Genomic DNA, 16,834 nt, shown 5'->3' on the forward strand with positions numbered 1-16,834 from the left:
TTTGATGAGTTTGTGGCTTGGCATCTTTTCATCTATTTCTTATATAACTCCTTGCTTTACATCATCCTCTTACAGAACAGCACTGTCTTGTCACCATTGAAAACTACTGGGGTTATATATCCTTTGGCTTCTATTAGTGCCACAAAAATTTTGAGGAATTCCCTGCTGTCTTCATGTTTGGCTCACTACTTCATTATGTCTTACAACAGAGTGAATTCCAGGTCTCATGAAAAAATTTTTCAAATCAGTCACAACTTGCCGGCGGTGTCTCTTCAGAATCATTGTTTGTAGAGTGTGAAGTCATCTCCGTTAATTGGTATACCTAACTTGAGCCTTGTTGCAGATGGTTGCCTCCATCATGTTATCGCCTTTAAGGTGGCTCTTTCATCCACGAACAGCAGCTTATCCATTTTTTTTTTTTTTTTTTTCTTTTTCATTTACAGAAGTTTGCTGTTTTGAGATTGTTATAATGGCCTTTGCTAGCACTATAGCCTTTATTACATCTCTGCTTCAGTATCATACATATCATAGAAGAATTGCACTCATACTGCTTGGTCAACTCATACCTTCCTCATGTTTATCAGTGATTACATGTTTTAATTTTAAGGACATTTTCTGCTTCCTCACATTACTTACTTTCTTAGGATCCATTGTCATAAATATATATTTTGAATAATAACAAAACAACTGCACAAGCACATGAAAAATACAAGAAAATAAACTTGAAATGTTATATATGTGTGTCTAGTTCTAAAAATACATGAACTGAGTAGGTGAATTTTCTGTTCTCATTGTTTTCAGTGCCAGTTGGTGGCGATGTAGCAAACCTCTTGCTTTGGCTTGTATCCCAATTGTTATTTCTATCCAGATAACAAAATTTACCCAAACCTTGAAAATCTCACATCTAGAGGTGCCATTATGTTTGCAGTTTCGCAGTATCCATCCACTATTCATCTCATACACTCAAATACTTGTAAGTACCTGCATATGTATGAGCCACATTGCTCTCATTCTTGAAAAGCATCCTGTATTCTATTTCTTTTTAGCCTCTACATTCTATCCATGGGTACTTTATTTCCTCAGACGAAACAGTGTCCTCAAGCTGTTTTCAATACAACTTCATTGCAAAACCGGATTTTCGGACTTTGTTGCAAAATGTACACATTTTACTTAAATATGGTTTACTACAAATACATAATTACACTGGAGAAGAGTGAACTCTATAACTTAAGTTTCCCTTCTTCCTGCTTTGACTTTTATTTTTCTTAGTTCATCAGTACTGCACACACACATGCACAAAAAAAAAAAATAATAATAATAATAATAATAATAATAATAAGTAAATAAATAACAAAAAAAAAATCTGAAATGTTTCAGATTTTAAATTACGTCCAAAGGGGCGTTTTTTAACATTTTGTGTGTTACCTTTCTTTATTAAATATCATGTTTCTCGCACTTAAACCATAAGATCCAGTGCAACAGCATTATCGCAAAATAGTTTTAAAACGAGCATATCTTTAGAATTTCCGATACAGAGACTCACGCGCTGGAGATAAAAATGTTTTTTCTGCACAACGTTGCCATTGCTCGCTTTGAAATCCTTGAGTTTGTTAATCAAAAATTCGTCAAAGTTTTAAAAAATAGGAAATCGATCATAAAACAAATTTCAAATTTCAAATTTGGTCTTCCACATGCTCATATTCGTTATTCAAAATTCGATGACTCTATGTACCATTATTTTATGACAATGTGAGAAATATACATACATTTACGCAGATTTTCATTATTTAATTTCTTCAAATATAATGCAGGACTCTAACATTTTATGGCAACAGTTTGAAAAGTGAACCGACATTTATCCGTCCGACGCAAATTGCCAAAACGAAACTAATAGTCCTTCGGGATTCAAATCCCTTTGAAAAAAAAAAAAAAAAAAAAAAAAACTTACTTTTGGAATGGGCCATGTGTATTGCTGTGCTTATGTCCCCCCCCAAAAAAAATAGTTACTATAATTTCACTTTAAGCAAATAACAAGCAACATCTGGAATGCAGTATAATATATAATTATATGCAAAGGCAAACTTGATAGGATTGACATAATCTTGTAAAGTAAGTTATGTCTATAAAAAGAACGTAGTATGTTTTCTGATGTGTATGACAAGAATGTTGAGCAGATTTGCTTGCTATTCTTCCTATAGATAATAATTTTTCATCTACAATAGGCTGGCTATAGCATTGGAAACTCAAAATTTGCTGATTAAATTTATTAAGTGAAGTCTCTTATGTAATATTTTACTTTATTTATGTAGAACTTTTTGTTTCACATTCATATGCTTTTTCTGAATATTTATTTTGGAGTATAAGAAAAACTTGATTAAAATTTTTGTTTTTAATTCATTTGAGAAATTTTATTTTATTCTCAAACAATTTTTAATACAAAAAAATATAAAAAATTAATTCAAATTTTAAAAGATTAATTATAGAATAATTGTATATAAGTAATTTTCAAAAAGTAAAAGATATTTAACCATAAATTCTTTTATTCAATTAAGTCCGCAAACATCCTTAAAAGAGGAAAGTTAAGGATAGGGTGCGCATGTCAGCAGCCATGTTGGTTGGCAGTTTTGTGCTGTGATGAAAAGTCTTTATTATTCTGTGCATATTGGTTCTGTGTTATTGAAAGTGCTTTTTTATAATTTGTTTTGTGCTCCGGTTTTGAAAAATGTGCCTTTTGTATCAAGATAATGATTATTTTTGAAGAAATGAATGATTGAGAATTTCATCGACCCGGAACGCCCCATTTGTATGCACGGCAATGGCTGCTACGGAGGATGACGTGTTTTACGATGCTCTTGAAAAACACTGTAAAATTATTGAATCAGCACTTCAATCTAAATGTAATATGAATCAACAGGTTCACGAGGAGGCCAGGCAGGCTTTGGGTGAGTTGAAATCTTCTATTTATAAAAATTTTGAACGTATCAAAGCTGTTAAATTTATGGATGCATGTAAGGAAAGTTTGAAAGACGCCATTTCAAGACCTAGTTATGCTAGTGTGGTGGCGCCATCTGATGTTACAAGGATTAATGAAAAATCCTTGATTTCTTCGAATTGTTGTTTAATTGTAGACTCTGAAAACTGCTCTTCTGATGATGTTAAGAAAGTTATTAAACTAAAAATTAATCCATTAGAAGCTAAGTTAGGTGTATATACTTTAAAAAATATTGGAAAAGATAAAGTCTTGGTTAAGTGTTTGACAGAAAATGATCGGAATCTACTTCAAGCCGAGATTAATGAAAAGGCTCCGGAAATAAACACGTCCTTGCCAAAAAAGAGGAATCCTGTTTTACTTGTAAAAAATGTGCCAAATGAAATACCCAATGAAGATCTTCTGAAAGTAATTTTTGAACAAAATCCCGAAGTTGTTGAATCTGATGAAAACAGAAGTATATGTAGAGTTCGATTTACTTTAAAAACCTTCCAGTTCACGAGGCACGTTGTGATTGAAACGCACCCCATGGTTCGTAAACGTATTCTGAATCAAGCCAGGTTGAAAATTAATTGGAGTATATGTGAAACTGACGATTTTATTATCATCAATAGATGTTTTAAGTGTCTTGGGTACAACCATCATGCTGATGAATGTCGTGAGCGAACAGCCTGTTTTAACTGTTCTGGAAAACACAAGGCAAGGGATTGTTCGAATAGGAATGCTGTAGCTTGTATAAATTGCATCCGCTTCAATCATAAAACAAATAACAGCTATAAAAAAGTTAATGTTAATCACAAACCCTTTTCAGAATGCTGTCCTAGTCATGAATTTATGAGAAGGAGCATTCAATCTCGAATTGATTATGGCTAGATTGGCTAGATGCGTTCTAAAGTGTGTGCAGTTAAATCTTCATAAATCCAAATCTGCCACACAACAGCTAATTTTAAATATGGAAGCTGATGATATTGACTGTGCTTTGGTTCAGGAACCTCATTATTACAAGAATTTTCTTCCAGGATATCCTGGCACTTATAGACTTTATTGTGATCCTAATTCTGACAATGTAAAGGCGGCAATCATCATTCGATCACGTGATCTATCAACATTTCTTGATTATAAAAATATGGATTATAATATGGTCACCTTGGATATTACTGTTGGCTCAACTGTGCTCACTCTTTTTTCATACTATTTTGAACCCTCAAGAAACATTGACTTAGACCTTCATAAAATTAGTCAAGTCTTTATGTCCAAAAATCTTAATCGACTGGTTTGGTGTATGGACTCTAATGGCAAATCTGAATTATGGTTTAGTCCCTATTCAGACTCTCGTGGAGATAAACTGAGTGAATTTATTTCTGCCAACAATCTATTTGTTATTAATGAAGATTATGGACCTACGTTTCAGGCAACTCAGGGTTCTAGTTATATTGATGTTACTGCTATTGGTTCAGATCTTCTCCAGAATGTTTCGAGTTGGCAACTGTCTGAAAAAGAATCCCTTTCTGATCACATGATGATTGAATTTGAATTTTGTCTCTCTACCTATTTGAGACACCTCAAATGTTCCTTTTAAAATCTTCAATACAGGGAAAGCAAATTGGGATCGTTTTCGAAAATTTTGTTCTTCTCGCATCACCTGTTTCATTGATATTCTAAACGACTGTACTGACGGTTCTCGCCTAAATACTCTTGTTGAGAATTTTAGTTCTGTTCTTCTCCAGGCATCTCAAATTTCCATACCTGTTAGGAATCATGTTAAGCACAATGTTCCTTGGTGGTCTGCTGAAATTTTTTGTATGAGAAAGAGGCTTAATGCCTCTAGGCGTAGATTTCAGCGTTGTAAAAATCCACCTCTTAGAGAACTTTATAAAAGTAAATATCTTGAATATAGAAAAGTTTACAATCTAAAGCTTGCCGATGCTAAATCTCAGTCTTGGGAAACATTTCTTTCGACCATTGATGTTCACAATGTATGGAAAAAGATTTACACGTATGGAGTTATAAGAGATTTCATGAAAAAAATTGAAATAACTGGTATTTGTCTTTCCACTGGAGAGACAACCAACTCTTTAGAAGAGACAATTACTGCTGTGCTTCAGAAATCTTTCCCCTCGGATCTAGAGGAAACTGATGATGATTTGCATGAGGAATACCGTCAAGCTGCGCGTACTGTTTATTCTTCTTTTGTAGATTCTGTGTTTACTTGTGATGAAGTTAATACAGTTATTTCTATGCTGGAACCAAATAAATCACCTGGTCCTGACTCTGTTTCGAATGAGATTATTAAACAGTTTCATTTAATGTTTCCTCGATTTCTCCATAAACTTTTTAACGTTTGCCTAAATGTTGGCATTTTCCCACGTGTTTGGAAACATGCTCAAGTAATTCTTATTCCTAAAGGAAATGAGTCTAGGATTCCTCACCTAGATAACCTTAGATGTATAAGCTTACTTCCTGTTTTGGGTAAGTGCTTGGAAAAACTTTTTATTAACAGAATTTGCTGGTATCTCCATCATGGAGACCTTCTTTCTGGTAATCAGTATGGTTTTACACCTCAAAAAAGTTCTGAAGACGCTCTTTTACGTTTGAATGAAATTGTTCAGAGATGAAAAAAGAAAAACTTGCACACTATTTTGGTCTTTTTGGATATTAAAGGCGCCTTCGACTATGCGTGGTGGCCTTGTATTCTCAATCTGCTAAAAAAAGTAGAACTTCCAATGAATATTTTTTCACTTGCTGCTGATTTTTTAAATGATCGGGTGGCCAAATTGCAATTGGGCTCGGCTTCTGCAATCCGTCACCTTGAAAGGGGTTGCTCTCAAGGTTCTGTTTCAGGACCTACGTTTTGAAATATTATTATTAATGATCTCCTATTAAAACTGGAAAATCTTGCTTGTTGTGATACTATAGCCTTTGCAGATGATGTTTTGTTTTGCTTCCAGAGTAGGGACCTTTCTGCTACTTTTTTACAGGCACAAGAGACTTTAAATTTCGCCTCCAACTGGTCAAAAGGTTTTAAATTAGATTTTAATCCTGATAAACCCAGGGTTATGATTATTGAAAAGCGAAACATCTGTTATGATGCATTTCAGTTATCTCTCGATGGCACCCCTTTGACTGTGGTAAAGCAAATGAAATATCTTGGGGTTTTTCTTGACTGTAAATTTTCTTGGAAACAACACTTAACTTATGTATCAGAGAAATGTGATAGATTACAGCGTGGATTAAGTTGTATTGCACGTAACACATACGGTATTAATTACAACGTTCATTCGCTCATCTATAAACAAGGAATTGCACCCTTTATTATGTATGGCTCTAGAGCCTGGGGTATATCGCTCAAGAAGAAGATAAATTATAGATATTTATGACGCGTTCAAAGACGGATACTTCTGTGGGTCATATGTGGATATCGTACCGTAAGCTATGAGTCTGTTTATGCAATTTCTTGCTTTCCTCCAATTGACATTGCCATTCTTCATTCTATTGCTTATAAGGAAAATATTTCTGCTTCTACTGTCTCTCAGCATGACTGTATTTTACCTCTATCTGATCTCCCTCATCCTTCAGAAAGAAATGCTATTAATTTTATTCAGTTTAGCAATAAAATTGTGGGTGATTCGCCTGTAACTTGCTATACTGATGGCAGCAAAATTGATGGCAAGGTTGGTCTCGCATTTGTTGTCTTCAAAAATGGTCTTGAATTTGAGCACTTTCAATTTAGAATCAGAGATGAATGTACCGTTTTCATAGCTGAACTTTTGTGCATAAACTTCGCCGTCAAATGGGTCTCTAAACAAAATAGTGCTGTTTCAGACTATATCATTTGTACTGATTCCCTTTCATCCTTGGAGATCTTAAAATGTATTTCTTCTTCTAATAATATCATTATCGAGATTCAAAAAGAATTGAAGAATCTAAAGGATAAAAATATTTCGGTTTCATTTTCATTTGTTCGTGGTCATACAGGTGTTGTTGGGAACGAACGAGCCGATTTCTTTGCTAAGACTGCGACTAAGCGGGAAATTGACACTTTTGTCAATATCCCTAATTCCTTCTATAAGAAGGTCATGTATGAAAGCATTGTGGAGTCGTGGAATCACGAATTCATTAATTCAAATAAAGGGAGTTTAACTAGGAGATATTTCCCTTCTATTAAAATGAGATTGTCATGTCATCATTTCTTTACAAATTACAAATTAACCCAGTTTCTTACTGGACATGGGAATTTTAAAAGTTATTTGAACAGATTTAAGTTGAGTCCTGAGTCTGTCTGTGACTGTGGCCTCGGCGGCGAGGAGAATGTAGAACATGTGCTTCTTCTATGTCCTAAATATGAGAGCGAAAGAAAAATCTTGAAACTGGGACTGAAAAATTTTAATATTAACTGGCCTCCAGAGTTTTACCAATTTATTTCCGAGAGAAGTGCTTTTAACATTTTTTGTCAGTTCATTGTAAAACTTTGTAATCATCCTTGATTTTATTTCAATTTTCTCTTGTTTATTTTGTATTGTGTTTCGTACTTACTTCTGTAAGCCCCATGTGATACTATGTGGTACATGGGGGAACTTGTTGAGTTTCTTTTAATTAAAAAAAAAAAAAAAAAACATATTTAAAATATAAGACAGGAAAATCTTATGTTTGCTATATTTCTGTTCTAAAATTTGATAGTGTCTGAGAATTGGGTATTTTGATAAGTGAAATTGCATAAAGAGGGGAGGAAGTTAAATTATCATATTGTGTAAAATAATTATACTGTTTGTAGGCTAAATAAATCACATAGGTAATTACTATATATAGAAATATACTCATTCACGCTGGTTAATTACCACTAAAAGCAATTAGGCATGCATCTAACATGCCATATGGCTGAAAACAAATTGTAATCAGTTTATGGATGCTGCTGTTATTTCTGAAAAATTTCCAAAAGCTAGTCTTTTCTTTCCATAATTACTGAAAGATAAATATTCACTTGTATGTTTATTTCTTAAAAATGTGAGAAAAATCTTATTTTTGAATGAATATGGGAATAGAAAAAAGAGCCCAAGTGCCTTTGTGTTCTCTAATGCTAGTAATACTTTTTCTTGTATCATTACATATCTTTTTACAGTTACTCTTTTAATTTTTCACGTGAAATTTCCTAATAATCTTGTGTATTTATGCCTATACAGCAACCATAGTATATTTTATGATTCCTTATACCCTGGTGCTCAAAAAGTAAGGAATAAATAAATAAATAAAAATCTTTAACAGATTTTTTAATCTATTAATTCTGTTGTATATTCTTTGGAATTAAATGCTAAATCTGACATATTTGATCCAATTTTCAGTACTGAATTCAAATAGAATCACAAACCCAAAAACTAAACTACTTAAAGTAAAATATTGTTGACTTGCACTTCAAATCATAATTTGGGAGTGTTTTGCGAAATGTGAGTTGGGCAGATTAAAAATCATGCTTAAAATAAATTGGGTGAATAACTGAGTGAAAGACTATAGGAATATTTTTAGCTGATGCAAGACAATCCACTTTTGCGACAAAATTAAATATTCGTCTTAATAGAAAACTCAAAGTGTGGAATCATAATAAGTTATCAAACTATCTCTTGAAGACCTGGATCTTGATACTGTAAGATTATTTTGGTAGCAGCAAGCAAACACTTTCTGTTGAAGATGTTATAGAACACTAACAAAATTATAGTCAGCTTTAGCTTTTCTGTTAGAAATGTAAGGCCCACATCTCAACAAACTGTTTCATGTGAACTCTGTGAGAGTAGATGTTAATGAGAAGATCTACTATCTATGCTCCATGTATACCATCCGATGTCAGAGCCCACTGAAATTGGGCTTTTGCACATCTAATGTGGAATTAAAGATTAGTGGAACCAAGTTCTCTTTACAGACAAGTCTTCAACCTCCAAAATTCTTTTCCAAAGCGTTTTTATAAGGAGAGACTCAATCCTAGAGAAAGTTATTTGCTAGTGTGGACTGTAACAGCTGTAAATGTTCACATTTACCTTCAAGTTATTAGTGTTAGTTCAGTATCAAGTACTTGATATTGTGATCAAATTCTACAGCTTATTTTTCATTCACTATTTATGCTGTCTATATGGATGTAGTATTATAAATCATAAGGCATGACCACATAAAGCTAACAGACTTGTTTCAGGGATACCTAGATAATGGAATAATTTTATAAACAGTTTTTCTTACCTGAATTGTTGTTACCAGTAAAATTCAGGCACACTGTGCAAAAAAAAAAAAAAAAAAAAAAAAAAAAAAAAAAAAAAGCACATTTCTATATCTCCCGTTTTACTGAGCCGATTGACGGAATTCAACTTGCGTTTTTCATGTGTTGAAAGCGCGACTTAGGATATGTATTAGATTTATAAATAGCATTGTTCTAATATAATATAGGTATTTGACACAAAATCGGACTTTTTCTGAAATCACTTGCCAATTGTTTTCCATATTTCTATTCTACGACTCAAGTTTTGCAAAATCACACAAGTAGTTTTTTAAAAATTATCTCTCAAAATTTTAATTTGATACATATTTATTGATATCTTTTTTTATCAAATTTATTTGATTCTTCCTTTGATATTTTGAAATATAGGTTCATTCCAAATAAAATTTGTGTTTAAATAATTTTTATAAATTTTTGAAAAAATTTTGAATTATGATCTATAAAATTTGTATCATCATCTTAATATAGATGTATTTCTAAGCATACCTGCAAAAAATTACAGTTTTTTATTCAAAATTTCCAAAGGTATACGTGAATTTATATACTGGCACATTTTGAAATTTGGCATACTGTTGAAAGCGATAATAACATCAAATGTGGTTTAGGCACTTTTTTAAAATTATTTGAAAGTAGAAACAATGGGACTTTTTTCCTCACTCATGCACAATGTAAAAAGCTAGAAAAGCTGTGATTTTTTTTCCTGCTCCTCCACAATGGAAGGGAAAAGAAAATAGGTTCGCCAAAGTGAATTATTCTTTGTGCAAACTTGAAAAAATGTGCCAAGTTAAATTTTTAAATTTCGCACCAAATTTTACAAAATTTAATATTTAGGCATAATTTGAGTCGTAGAATCGAAATATGGAAAACAATTGGTATGTTATGTAAGGAAAAGACCAATTTTGTGTCAAAATACCTATATTAGAACAATGCTATATATAAATCTAATATATATCCTAAATCGCGCTTTCAAGATTTGAAAAACGTAACTTGAATTTCGTTAATCAGCCCAGTAGAACAGGACATATAGAACTGCCCCCTTTTTTTTTCCCCAGTGTACCTGAATTCTACAAAGTGTGTGGATCATGGAAGGTAAATTGTGAATTAGTGAATCCTACCAACAGCCCTCGAAGAATTCCAGATACACTTTTACAATTATAGGCATTACTGCTACAACAAATGATCGACACAACCCAGACAGTATAGTGTGTAGTGACACTAACTGACAAGGCAATGAATCCAGGTTGGAATCCTGGATAAGGCATGGATATTTGTAAACGTATAGTGTATTTGTGACATGGGAACACTCAACATTTACAACAAACCGAAACATATATACCAAACCTCTTGAGTGGTTTGGTGGTAGCAGAAGTGCAGTGCAGCCCCTTCAAACCTGTTCTCTGGTGTGCTGTCATTCAAAATTGGAACAAAACTGGGCAACCTCATACTGTCACATATAAGGCGCTCAATGCTCATGTCAACAACAGCCACAGTCTTGCACTTCTTGTACAATAAAGTTCATGGGCTTATTCTGATTAGGTCAGACAGGTGAAATTATAACCCAAGCAATCAGTAGTACTTAAATTTGTTGTTGACCATGCATTTCAACTAGATGGTATATATACTGTTAGATAAACATTTGGCAAGGATATTTTTAATGTTAAATTTGACTGTCAAAATGTCATAATCATAATTTGTGTATTTTTTATTACTTGTAGTTTTCGTGTGTTGTGCAAAAAACTGTTTTTTACACATATGTAAACGCTAAAAGCTTGTTAAAGTGTATGAAAAATTTATTTTTAAAATTTCTTTCAAATCTGTTGAATAAGTTGGTTTTCTTTCACAATGATCTTTTTGTTTCATATTTTTTTAGTAATAGTATGTTTAATGTCAAATATCATGCAGGTAAATTATCTGTCTTAAATTTACTTATTTAGGAATTCAACAGTATCTTTTTGAAAATGGCCGGATTGATAACATTTTCACGGATCCTTATTACGAGAAGTTTACAGAATGTTTAAATGAAATTTTGCAAAAACAAGATCTGCCACCTTGTATTGAAGGTAATTAAAATTTATTTATTTTTACTGTCTGCTTGAAACTGAAAGTCCTTTCATAAAGTTATCTTGTAATTATTTAGTAATAATTGTATAATTTCAAGTGTTCAGTTTTTTTTTACCATCAGTGAAAATATCTTCGTAGAAATGCCAATGATGAAATCAAAATAAAAGTATTTATTGGAGAACTATGATGTACATATGCATCATTTTATTTAGCCTCATGTATTTTAGAGGCGGTTATATTTTTTTTAATCTAATTTCACTTTAGGATGAATTGTAAGTACTTGTTGCAAATGTGTAATGCATAGATTTTTTTCCTTTATTATGTATAATAGGTGCATATAAAATATTTGTTCATTTATTTACATTACTTAACTAGAAGATAAAGCTATGCTAACAATTCAGCTCTAAACCATGTAACTAGATATGACATCTGTAATCTTTTATTTTTATTTAAAAGAGACCAGAGAAAAAAATATATATAAACTACATTTAAAAAGCAGTGGGTATCTATATATATTAGAATCTCAATTATCTAAAGTAATTAGATTATAACCATCTTAGATAATTAAAACCTTGGTTAGTAGAGATTAAATTTTAAATCATGCCAGTTTTCTCTCGACAAGGAATTTTTCTAAAGATATTTATTTACAGTTTTAAAATTAAGTGCAAAAATACCAGAATTAACATTTTAATAAGCTCTTTTGTTGGTAAATAGAGTTTATTTCCTTTATTTGAACAAAAAAAATTTACAGATTTTATTTCATGACCAAAAGGAAAAAATTGAAATAAACAAACTCCTTAAAATTTATTCAACTGAGAAACGTTGTGATTTTTTTTCAAATTTCATGCATCTTTATGAGACATTAATTTTTGTAAAGAAATTGCTTAGAGGTTAATGTGATAATCCTGTACATGGCATGATTTTATATCCATAAAAAATCCATAGTATAAGTATCAGAAATGTTGCTCTAGAGCTTTGTTTAATGCTTCAGCATGACTAATTTTCATATTTTCTGCTTTCATCTCAGCATCACTCTCATCATTGAAGTTTTTATTGTTCATCAGATCTATGGTACAAATGATTTCTTCATCACTAAGAAATAAAAATAAATAAAAAAAAAAAAAACTTAATTTAGTATATTTTTTTTTTTTTTTTTTTTTTTTTTTTGTGTGTGTGTGTGTTTGCCTATTTTGCTATATCATTTTGAGTGATGTCTTGTTATCATTTTATTCATTGAAACATGCCTACAAAGTAATTGTCAGTTTATGTCAGAGTATTAGCACTATTTTTGTCTTTAACATATGTAAATTGCATCTTTCATTGTAATACACAATAGCAAGTCAATAAATGATCCATCGCTAATAAGAAATGCAAAAAGATCTGTCACTGATGAGAAGAATACGTGAAGATTACTGTTTTTGTTGTACCCTTTGTAATGTTACTACATTTTTTAAATGATTTCTTTAAATTTATTACCAGCATGGTTAATAAAGATTTTGGTTCATAAATGCCTGGGTAATAGAGGTTCTATATATATGTGTGTATATATGTATATAGTCTGTGTGACTTATTTTCTCATTATTATCTTTGCAGTATAAGGTCTTTTTCTTTAAATCTGTAAAAGTGTCTTGCTTATTGGTGTAATTAACCACTTAAAGCAAATTACTGTAATAATAATTGGGTACTTACGGTGAAAAATATACAATCAAAGTTAAAGTTCAAGAAGAATGTAAAATGTTTATTTTAGTTCTTGAATTTTATTGTTATCACGGCTGTTACACAAATTTCATTTTATTTTCTGGATTTAGTTCATTTAAAATGCAATTTATATTTTTCAAAAAGTAAAATACTTTTTATGACCAAAAAATCCACACATTACATTAAGGTGCAGAGTAACATAATGATACTCGACGTGTAAATACTCCAAACACAGCTATGCACGTCATTAAAGCATGGACAGAACATGTATATGTCTCACTAGAAAAGAGCAAATTAGCAGATACAAATGCTCATCACTCATTCATTGTATAAATTCAAGCCAGTTCCATGGTAGTGGTGTTTCATATAGCTGAGGTCCCAGAGAACCACTAGACAAGGTTGTATCCAATTGAGCTAGTTCCAGAGTTATTGCATCACTTCATTCTAGGAACAAGGTACTCATACCATTAAATTGTTTGTCATGAGGTTCAGAGCAATTATACAGTGAGATGATATTGCCAGCTGTAGTTCCAACAAATTTGGTAAAGGACAGCAGCAGGATGCGGCAGATAGCCTGAGGCACAGACTAAGCCATTACGCTAACTGCCACAACTGCTCTGACAGCTACACATTTCATCATTCAGCAGAACTAACTACCCACATTTCCAGAACATTTTGTGTCATGTCAAGCTATTGGAAGATAACTGGCCAAGGGTGGACTGCATTGTTGGTACTCCTTACATCTGCTGTTAATGCCATCTTAGGTGCCATGTTCATAGTAGGTGGAATGTAGAAGACTGGATACTTAGTTTTCAGTGATGAATTCAAGTTCTCACTTATCCTAAACAATACCTCATGTTATTTAGCAACATACTTTCATCAGGCTTGATGCTATCAAATGTTATTGCAATTGATACTTGGTCATCTTGCGCACCTGCCTAATTGCCTGACTTTGACTCAACGAAATCTTCCAGCCAGTATGTACAACTTTGACAGGGCTAGGGGCTAAATTAGGAATTAGAAGAAATTCTTGGAATTGATAATTGTTCAGGGCCCTCGACTTAATAAAATTTATGCAGTAAGTTATTGTGCCCATTGATTGCACACAGGTTTTGTTGATGCATAATGTAGTGAAATACAGAAAAATCGTCAGTATTTATTTTGTCATTGGATAACTCTGATTTTATATGGGCAACAGCTCCTGTGTTTGATCCAATGACTGATGGAGCAACATCAGTAGATATTCTGCTTAAGTTTTTCCACTTAAGTCAGATCTAGTAGAAATATTTTTTATTTCCTGGGAAATTTCTTTATGCTTTGTTGTATCTTTCATTGGCTGAAGAACAAGCAATTATTCCGTATATGGAGTTGGCATCATCTCCATGGATACATGTAGCCAACTGAGTGGCTTTCATCAAGAGCAATGGGATATGCTTCAGATTTTGATATGGCATGTTTAATGTGTAATTTTACATCACTGACCATTTCATTGATTTATTCAGTTACTGTCCAATAAGGAAGATTTATTTTTTGAATTTCGTCACTTTTCTCAAGAAACACTACTTTTATGGCAGCAGTTAAGCATTACTTGAAAAACTCACCTTCGGAATATGTTTTTTAGTGCTTTGCAATTTTTTCACTAACAATAAAGCTTTCATGAACAATGATGTTAACTATATCATTATTTTGGTGGAACAGCATCTGTTGTACAGATATACTCTTTTTTAAATTTTGTGTTTTCCCTTCTACGTCTTGAAGTGTGCGATTCTCAAAAACTACTTTTCTATGATGAAGCCATCTTAATTAGCATTTAATCACAAATTCACAAATATATGAAAGTAAAACAGAGACTGATATAGCCTGAAATCTAATGACTGCATGCAGCAGCAGTGAACATAATCATATTCATGGCAGCATAAGAGTCAACAAAGTCGTGACCAGTTGCAAACAGGGGCAGTTAAGGTACAATTCATGTGGAAGCAAACAAACAAAAAGTAAAAATAAAAATAAAAAAACTTTTTTAAAAATGGACAAAAAAAAAACTATAAAAATAAAAATTTGTGCAAAATTTATTCGTTACAATTGCGTGTGTTTGTTCAAATTTAAGCACTTAATAGGCCAGATTCAATGATACTTCGGAAATTCATCATGGGCTGTGTGTTGCATATGCCTGCTCTCTGTACTCATAATAACTCTACACATAAATAAACTATTTAGCTTGCTGCTGCAATCATACTGGCAGCTATACTTTCCACCATTTGTATTCACATCTCTGGGGTATTTGATGTCATATAGAATCACTGGATGAAGCCTGGGAGAGGGAGACTGCATTGTTAGCACCTTATACATTGTTGACTATTAATGCAAATTATGTTGTATTTTTGGATAAGAGATGAAGCACTTCACTGAGAATATACTAAATCCATTAGAGCCTTCATGTTAATGAATTAGCCAAAAAGTTCTTTAGAAAAATTCCTAATATGCAAAATAATTTAGTTCCTGAGTTAATTATAATGAACAAAACTTCCAAAGAAGACCTTTTGCTGTTCTAAGGCTCACAATTAGCCTTAATCATAATTTTACTTAATTTTCCACACCACACATACATACACACACACAGACACTTATTTGGCTGTCCTTCTAAATTATTATTCTAGATAATTAAAGCTGCCTATCCCCTTAAAATTCTGAAAATGTTAAACCTATGTTTTCCACTGTTTTACCACTCTACTGTTTTCTGCCTGCATCCAATTGCCATAATAGCAGCAGCTACATAACTGTATGAGCAGTGTCAACCAATGAGCTCATCTTGTTGTTCTCCTCAGAACTTCATTGGATGTGATATTGCTATCTACAAATCATTATTATTGTGTGGGATCATTTTTTATTCATCAGGCATACAGAGTTTTGCACTAATTACTATTATTACTTATGTTCAGGAGTGTCATCTTAGAGCACATGTATAAATTTGAAATAGCAAAAAAAAAAAAAAAAGAAACTGTTATTTTTTATCTCAGTCAAATAATAAAATCCATGTTAATTACTTTAAATACACAGTTTGAAATTGAATCATTGATTTTATTTAGAATCAGAAATTTATAACAAAATTAACTGCACGCCAGCATGTCTTCTCTAATTTTCCCTCTGTATGCTGTGTGAATACCAACGTCTTTAACAAAATAGTATATTTTGCAAGGACAAAGGAAAAAAACCTTTTCTCCCTTTTTTTTCCCTCCTATAACATGAAAGCATATTTGAATTTTCCTTAAATGCACACGCGGTACTTTTATCGCATTCAGATTGAAGAAATGAGTGTTAATTGTTTATAACTGAATTTGTTCTAGTTATTACATTTTAGGCATTACTATTATACAAAGGCGAGTATTTTTCTTTGAAGTTTTACATTGTACTCTACATTGAGTTTAAAGGTGACTTTTTCCCCCTTCCTTGGCTTCTTTCAAAGTTCCATATGATAATGCAGTGGTTTGAAACTGGTGGGTTGTATGTGGTCCACGAATACATTTACTCTTAACATTATTTTCAGTACCAAAAATGAATGCAACTCTCCAAAAAATATAGAAATAGAGTTAATTAATTGGCATTGTGACATAAATATTATACTAGATTTGAAGACCCAGATTACTTTTATTAGCAATAATTGAAAGATAAATATTCTCAGTTACAAATTTTTGCAATAGAAATAATTGCTTTGTTTTTGAGTACATTTACATTTGAACAGTTTTTTCATAGTTAATATATGAAAAGTCATAAATATATAAAAAGAGCCAGACTCCTGAAGAGTGCTTACAATTCATACAATGACTTTCAGGTGA

The 16,834-nt window shown here is 32.0% G+C and overlaps 1 protein-coding gene across 5 annotated transcripts in view; it reads left to right on the top strand.

Moving 5' to 3' along the window:
- The window catches only part of woc (zinc finger protein without children), a 257,267-nt gene that overhangs the window by 210,059 nt on the left and 30,374 nt on the right, over positions 1–16,834 (top strand). For 4 of the 5 annotated variants that reach the window (XM_085815607.1, XM_085815608.1, XM_085815609.1 and 1 more), the window contains one exon: positions 11,177–11,302. In XM_085815607.1, coding sequence (XP_085671733.1) covers positions 11,177–11,302 — 126 coding nt within the window. Of the gene's footprint in view, positions 1–2,760; positions 2,790–11,176; positions 11,303–16,834 lie in introns of those variants that run through there. The other variant, XM_085815610.1, reaches the window with a different exon arrangement.

The sequence above is a fragment of the Stegodyphus dumicola genome, chromosome 4 (genome assembly GCF_044657685.1).
Source record: "Stegodyphus dumicola isolate Sdum_Otavi_A_Nest chromosome 4, ASM4465768v1".
Lineage (NCBI taxonomy): Eukaryota > Metazoa > Arthropoda > Arachnida > Araneae > Eresidae > Stegodyphus > Stegodyphus dumicola.